General features: G+C 42.8%; 1 protein-coding gene across 1 annotated transcript in view; it reads left to right on the forward strand.

Annotated features, from left to right (window-relative positions):
* VOPP1 (VOPP1 WW domain binding protein) overlaps positions 1-8,475 on the forward strand; it is a 103,833-nt gene extending 95,358 nt beyond the window's left edge. Inside the window, exons 4-5 of the mRNA XM_083188534.1 lie at positions 1,009-1,145; positions 7,873-8,475. Of these exons, the coding sequence (XP_083044660.1) occupies positions 1,009-1,145; positions 7,873-8,045 (310 nt within the window). The 3' untranslated portion in view covers positions 8,046-8,475. The remainder of the gene's footprint in view (positions 1-1,008; positions 1,146-7,872) is intronic.
* The last annotated feature ends 235 nt before the right edge of the window (positions 8,476-8,710 follow it).

Genomic DNA, 8,710 nt, shown 5'->3' on the forward strand with positions numbered 1-8,710 from the left:
CTATCTTTCAGCAGGCGTGTGTTGACACTACTGCCTGGGTAGACAATGATGTCTGTCTTTGCCAGGAATGTTTCAGTGGTCAACACAGCAGCCTGCAGATTTCGAGATGATATGGCAGATACCCTTAACTGGGTTTTTAAGTCAGAACCTGTGGAAGAGATACAGATTAAAATGCATTTCTAACAAACATGCGTTGTCAATCAGCGCACCGCTAGCCGGCACGCGCTTCGCATGAGCTTTTTCAAGGCCCGAAGTGTGCGGCTGTGCTGTCCTTTTCCCCTTACATAAACAGCATGTTTCCTCAAAGTGTTGGAACCAATGACGAATATTTTTTGGCATTGGCGAATAAATGGCAAAATGCACGCCGTTATTCAATTAAATGCAGTTATGGATTCAGTTTTGCTAAGCTGCAGAACGCAAAATGCCTTGTGTTGTGGGATCACCATTTTGCCTTGACTAAGGCTAGGTGCTGTTGCCGCAGTGGTAGAGGTATCTAGCCATTGTCATTTTGATCTTGATTCCATACCCTTTCAAGTAGTAAGAGTTTCATTCATATGTGGTTTGTGGTGGCAGAGATAGAGCGATTTTAAAGGGTTGAAACACCCTTTATTCTCCAGTAACTAATGTCCTATGTTATACCTCCAACTTGTTGCACCAAAATTATTAGTACTCCTATCCTTTTAAAACTGGAGTTGGAGTCAGCACATTTCTATGGCCTCCGACTCCACGCCCAATTGTTTCTGACTCTTGGATAATTGATAGAACTTTTTCTATTGGTGGCCTTAACAGTGTAGCACGTGTAGTGCTACAGTTTGCCTCTGCTTTGGGCAGAACTATCTATGAACATTCAGTGGGGGAGAGATGTTGACTGTTGCTTTGTTTTTCTTTTTACTCTTTGCAGACAGCTTAATTCTCCCTTGTGAATATACCTAGCAGTAATGTACCATTGCATCCATAAGCTGCTGTCTTGTATTAGACAATGACAACATTTTATCTCCTTCTGCCTAGGTTCCTGCTGATGATGGCAGTCCTGTTTTGCTGTGGAGCCGGATTCTTCATTAGACGGAGAATGTACCCACCTTTGCTTGTCGAAGAACCAACATTTAATGTATCATACACAAGGCAAACTCCGGGGCCTCCACCAGGTCAGACTGACTATTTTATACATTCTAGATCTTTATTACATTTGGAAATTACTTAAAAAGACATACAGTTGGTAAAATAAGTATTGAATACAAAATTTTCTCAGTATATGTATATATATATATATATATATATATATATATATATATATATATATATATATATATATATATATAGAAGATTCTTGTGGTTCTGGCACTCACTGGCTCTGGCACTCAGAAAAAATGACAGTCGACACAAAGCCTTGAAGACGCCAACATTTCAATGTTATTCACATTTTCGTCAGGGCAGCAAACATACATGTACACTCACCATATTTGTAGTGCAGCCATCACCAGAACCTCCCTCCGGGTGGGCGCCGGCAAACGCCGGTGTCGCGCCCGGAAGTTGTCACCCTGTGCTCCCATCACCACCATCTTGGAAACTGGAAAAGGCATTATATCATTATGCAATGAAGTAATGGCAAACACATATAAAGACAAGTATAACATGACAAAATTCAAACTACACAAAAAGACTTATTCACAAAAAGAATTGTAGCCCCATGGACTCATTTAGCCCTATAGGACTCATTGTGTCCAGTAAAAACATCCACTTTGCCTCCTTTTGCAGAAGGAGTTTGGATCTATTGCCTCCTCTGCGAAGGGGCGGCACATGATCGATGATCATGTGACGTAGTGCAGTGGTGGAGTGGCCCGCCTCGGCATAGTGCCTTGCAACGGGTTGTATACTGTTGCCAGAAAGGATCGCAGCGCGGATTGCTTGTCTGTGCTGCGCCATTCTAGTTTTAAACTGGCAATCGGTCTTGCCGATGTAGTAGCGGCCACACGGACAAATTAGTGCATAAATAACATAGCATGACGTGCATGTCAACCTATGAAAGATTTTAAAGGTTTTTGAGAGAGATGGATGTTTAATGGTGTCGCCTGTTAACATGTATCCACATGTAGTACATCCTGTGCACTTAAAGCACCCATTTCTTGGTGTACCCCAGAATTGACCAACTGCTTTTTTGTTAAACCCCGTCACATCTGAATGGACCACATAATCTCTGAGGTTTTTACCTCGGGAATACCCAGACATGATTTTTTTAGAATTGAGGGTAGAGAGACTAGGGTCAGATGTTATAATAGGCCTATATATATATATATATATATATATATATATATATAGGCTGGTAATGATGGGCGGCACTCCGAGGAAACTTCCAAAAGTTTTAAGAACGTGAGACAGAAACCAACGTTTCGGGGTGCGGTAACCCCTTTGTCAAGGTGCTCAATCAACAACAGTGTCAGAAATGAAAACGTCTTACCTAAATAAGTGAGGAGGGACACTCCTCCACGCCAAACTCCCGGGCCGTCCGCGCCATCCTGAAATCCGAGATGCGGAAGTGCGTCCTGAAAGGGCGGAAGTTGTCAGGCACTCTGTTTACCTGACACGCTGATGGGGTGCAAGCTCCTGGTTGCCGTGGCAACCTTCCGGGCGATGGACTCCCGTGTTGTAGGCGGATCAGCATGACACGGGAGGCTGCAGGGAGAGACGTGCAGAGAGCATCAGCATAAAACAACTTTAAAAAGTGGAAACATTACAATGTGTAGTGTTGCTGTTGTATACTGTGGGCTATCTTAGAGCCGTTAATGTGTATTAATGTTAGGTGGCCCTGCCTGTTAAGGCAGAGAACGGCCGCAGTGTAACACACGATGTGTATATAAAGACAAGTGCAGCATGTATCCTGTGATAAACTGTACTACAATAATTTACAAATTAAACATTAAAAAGTGTTGTCAGTCATTGGGACCGGGGAAGGATGCCACATATTGGGTGGGGACTATAGTGTCCGTGTCCACTGCCCTGGCAGGGGGTCACTGGGAGGTGTTGCCCTGTAGGGTTGGGGGGCCCATGGCCTCTCAGGTCTTCCGCAGCTTGGTGGCCATGTATGGGGCTGTATAGCTTAAAGGGAGGGAAAGGAGAAGGGATTAGATTGATCAAGGCCTACAGGAACACAGAAAGTGGCAGTCTATCATTAAGACCATCTGGTCTGGTTGTGCCCAGACGGTGGATCCACATAGATTCCAATCTCAGAAGCTTGAGGTCCAGATTGCCACCGCGTATCGAGGCTGGCACGTGATCCACTAGCATATGTTTCAAGTCTGATAATTTATGCTTGTGGTCCCCAAAGTGCTTGGCCACCGGTTGTTCCTGACTGCAGGAACGTTGGACCCATGAGCATGACCTGGTTTGATTTAGAAAAGTCTGTGATCATTACCAGCCTACCCAGGGCTATTTTTGTGCAGGCTCTAGCAGGAACTGTGGCCCTTATTCTAGTTCACTCTTTCTGACAAAATATTTCTTAGATGGACAAAACCATGTGCACTGCAGGTGAGGCAGGTGTTACTTGTGCAGAGATAATTAGATTTGGGTGGGGTTTTACACCTGCCTCACCTGCAGTGCACATGGTTTTGTCCATCTAAGAAATATTTTGTCAGAAAGAGTGAACTAGAATAAGGGCCACAGTTCCTGCTAGAGGGGAGAGTGCCGGGCCGCCACCAAGCAGTATATATATATATATATATTACACTGTATATGTGTGTGTGCATATATATTTATAACTAGTAAGCCCGCACAAAGCAAATGTTTCCAAAGTTAGTAGATGTAGTTTCACTTGCTGCCAACAGATGAGTGTTTCGGAGTCACACGGACACTAGACATATATACAGTATATAGAGATGATGAGGCTATTGTAATGAAATTTTTACCAAATATCTGCAGAAAGTCATGCAATCCACACATGCAAAGAAATCAAAGCATAGATCTCCATAAATGAAGTTATGTGTAGTAATCTGAAATGGCACAGGGAGAATTATTGAACACATGAAGAAACGAAGGTGCAAAAAGGCATGGGAAAACCAAGACACCGGCTGAAATCTATCAGTAATTAGAGATCAATTCTGCCCCTTGTCAGTGCAAATTAGTATAAGCTGGTTCATTCCCAGGTGATGGCCTATACAAAGGTGTCTCATTAACAAGGTGTCAGACTAGAAACATCTCATGATGGGTAACAGCAAAGAGCTCTCTCAAGACCTCCGCTCCCTTATTGTTGCAAAATATACCGATGGCATTGGTTACATAAAGATTTCTAAACTGCTGAATGTTCCAGTGAGCACTGCTGAGACCATAATTTGGAAGTGGAAAGATCATAATTTCACCATAAACCGACCACGACCAGGTGCTCCTTGCAAGATTTCTGACAAGAGCGAAAAGAATTATCAGAAGAGTTGTCCACGGGTCATGGCACACTTGTGGAGAGCTTCAGATAGACCTGGAATCAGCAGGTACAATTGTTTCAAAGAAAACAATAAGTAATGCACTCAAAAGCAATGGTCTATATGCACAGTCACTGCGCAAAACTCCATTGCTGATGAAAAAGCATGTTGAGGTTCCTTTAAAGTTTGCTGCACAACATTTGGACAAGCCTGTGAAATACTGGGAGAATATACGGTACTTGTATATTATCACGGCGCATGATTTAATGTTAATCGCAAACAATATCGCATACGATATCATATTTGTGGCCAATTCGATCCGCGATGTGATTTAGCGGCAGATTTGCGTCCTATTTTTGGCTGATTTTCCACGATTTCCTGTCGATTTGCATGCTATTCCATCCTTGCACACCCCCACTATCCATGTCAGCCCAAAGCGTGGCGAGCAGACGTGGTACGCGTCCTACCGACCTGTTCATACTCCCACTATCCACGTCGGCGTGGAGTTGATTCTAGAAAGCATGGCGAGCGCAGCGAGCCACCAAGCCCAAAGCGTGGCGAGCGCAGCGGAAAACGATCCCGAAGAGTCGCGAGCGGACACGGAATACACGTCAAGTAATCCGTGTCCCCTCGCAGGGCACACTGCACTCGCCACGCTTTATAAAGTCAACTCCATGCCGTCGTGGATAGTGGGGGTATAAACAGGTCGGGAGGACGCGTACCATGTCCGCTCGCCATGCTTCGGGCTGACTACCTCAATTAGATGAGACTTCAATTGAACGCTTTGGATGCCATAATACACACCGGGGGAAATTTACTAAGATGTGTATTCTACTTCACATGTGATGTTGGTATGGGCAGCCAATCAGATCCTGTCTACTATCTTCTAGAGGGTGCTAAATAAATAAGTAGATTCTGATTGTGAAGTAGAATACACATCTTAGTAAATTTTACCCACCATGTTTGCAGGAGAAATTGCAGTGCACATAACCCCAAAAACACCATAACAACAGTGAAGGTGGGAAAAACATGGTATGGGACTGTTTTTCAGCATACGGTTCTGGTATTTACTTTTGTAACTGCAGGATGAATGGATGGATGGAAAAATGTACCAAGACATTTTTATTGAAATACAAAATATATGGCATTGCAAGACAAACCAATAAACATCATATTTTAATAAAGATCCGATGTCATCTACTAGAATGCTGAAGATGGAATGAGGGTACACATTTGGCAAGATAATAATCCCAAACACACAGCCAAGGACACTCTCAGTTTGTTTCAACAAATGAAAATTAAGCTCCTGGAATGTCCCAGCCAATCACCTGACTTGGATCTAATAGACAATCTGTGGAAAGAACTGATCAGAGTTCATAGAAGAGACCTAGTGAGCTTTCAGGATTTGAAGAGTGTTTGTCTAGAAGAATGGACCAAAATGGCACCTGAGTAATGAATGCGACTAGTTTCTCCTTACAGGTGTCATTACCAACAAAGTCTGTATTAAATACATTTTCCATGTATGATTTATTTGCATATGTGGATTGCATGGGTTTTTACTGACATGTGGTGAAATGTCATTACAGTAGCCCCATTACCAATATATTTACTGAGAATAATGTTGATAAATTTGATACTTATTTTACTCGCTGTACAAACTTTGGGATGATGTATTGTAGTAGTGAAAAAAGTAGAGAAGTAGACCAAAAGAGAAGTTGCCCATAGCAACCAATCAGCTATGAATAAGCATTTAAGAAGTAGGTTCTATATAATGATAGGTAGTTGGTTATTGGTTGCTATGGGCAACTTCTCCATTTTTTTCACTGATTGAAATATCATCCCCATAATGTACTAACAAATTCAAAGGCCAAGAAAACAGAGCAGTTCACTACATAGCAGAACACATATGCTCCTATGAGAGCAAGATAGGATTACTGATAGCAGCTTATCAGTAAGAAAAGGACATGACGTGGTTAAGCATTTATGAGTCACAGTGGGGACAGCAACAGGCTCAACCTCGTCTAAGCCATAGTGTAGATTTTCCCACAGGGACCAAACTTTATCAAACTTAAGAGGACATTTTTCTGACAACATACATAAAGCGATGAAGTGCAACAGTATTATTAACCAGATTGGTAAACACTGACATAGATGGAGCCTGTGGAGCCATCCATTATGTGGCTATGAAAACCCTAGCCAGCCTCAGTAGATTAGTAATAAAGAACTGGTGATAGTGGTTGAACAACTCTACTTGATATTGACTAAAATTGCACATTCCTGCATATTCCACGAGCTGACGATCACTGGCGGAGAGGCGCTGCATCTGACTTGGACATGCGAGAATCTCACACGCACACAAGTCCCCCTCACTTGGTGGCAGATGGCGAAATCCATGCCCGTCTCCGCTTCAGGGAGATGGGCAGGGTTAGTGGAGGGGGAGGCAGCAGAGGGCGGCGGCGGGCTCTGTCAGAACGGGGCATGCGAGCGTCTCGTGCGTGCGCGCCCCCTTTGCCAGGAGCAGCTCTAATGAGAGCTACTCCATCTGTATATGCGTTGTATAGTTTGATTTGCTGAAAACTGGCACATATCATACTCTATAGGAGGAACCAAGGTCATCCTTCCAATCCTCCAATATTCCCAAATCAGCCTTCAATTTAGTTATAAGAGCCTGTAGCCCACTATCATCCAACTTAGCCAAAAAGTTAGAATAAACATATACGAGATTGCTTATTGGAGATTAGGGACCTCAACAAGTCTTGTACCAGAGATTCAGACATACTGTAAGTGGGAATTACTCAGCCCATTGTGTATGCACAATGCAGAATCCCTAAACTGCGGGTATCTATAGAACACAGAATTAGCCAGACCAAATTCTAAACTAAAGCGGCACACACACAGGGTGATCTTCACCCCATTTGTAAGTGATCTGACTAGATCGCTTAGAAATAAAACACTTATCACTTCATGTGTACAGCTCCGGGAGACGTCGCCTGCAGGAAAGGACAGTGCTTGCACTGACTGTTCTGCTAGACACAGGCTTTGCCTATAAACAATAGGCAAAGCCACATGCTGCACAGCATACATCGCGGTGTGCATCTCGGGTGTACCACGATGTGTGCTGAGCGAACATGCTTAAGCCTATCACACAGCATGGAGGCCGGGCCTTTAGATGAGAAAACCCCTTCAGTCTACATATAATTAGCCTGTAGTAATATCATGTTTAAACTACAATGCTTGATCTTTTTAAGGCCCCATAAAGATCCAAATAGATTAGGCCAGACTGATTTAAAAAAAAAAAAATTCACACAGGGAGGAGCCACTGCTGTCCATATATGATCACAATATCTTGTCTGCAAACAATGTGAACATTTTCTATAGCAAAAAAACTTTTGTAACAGTTCTTTGATTTATTAAATTCAATTAAAAAAAAGCATCAATTGAAATGTATGTCCATCATGTATTCCAGGACCACAGCAGCCGGGAATGCCATATTACTCTGATCCAGGAGGAAATCCAGCCACTCCATCTTTTCATATGCAGCCGAACTCCCCACAAGGAAATCCAGCGTTTCCCCCGCCCCCCTCCTACTACAACACACCTCCGCCACCCTATGAGCAAGTGGTCAAATCTTGCAAATGAAGCAATTTAACACTTGACAATTTTGGTCTTAAATCTGACTTTACTTCTCTACGTCACCATGCGGAATTCTTTCCCTTGGTATGATACCTGCTTCATTGGCATCGGGGCTTTGTGAGGCCAGACATACGGAGCAGATCTTGCTGGGAAATAGTTCTGACAGTTTTCATAGTAACCATGTATGTCACCTTCTCAGTACTAGCATGGGGATTGAAGAATATACAGTATGCACTCCTCCTCCATAGCTGAAAGGCTTTTTTTTTTTCTTTATAAATTTAATTTATGGGTTTGTTTTTTTTGTACACATTTATTGTATGTAGCTTATACATTGTATCTATGCTGGTGATGTACAGTACACATGGTTGCCTATTATTCCTGAGAGTGCTAGCAGATTGTGCAGTATCTACAATAAAAGGCATGCTCTTCATGGAAATCACGCCGGATCATTTGTGTTTTTCATCCCATTCATTATTTTAAAAATAATACTGTATTTCAATTTTTCATATATGCAAAAGCAATAACATATTGTATAATAAGACACCTTGATCTCGTGACCCAGTGATTTGTGGTGGAGGCATCAAACACTTATTAGCCCTCTCTCCACTTGGGCAGCTGTTCCAGGAACTTGCAAAATTGAATTGCAAGTTCCTTCGGGTGCTGTGCAGTCG

Source organism: Crinia signifera, chromosome 5, assembly GCF_055691185.1.
Source record: "Crinia signifera chromosome 5, ASM5569118v1, whole genome shotgun sequence".
Lineage (NCBI taxonomy): Eukaryota > Metazoa > Chordata > Amphibia > Anura > Myobatrachidae > Crinia > Crinia signifera.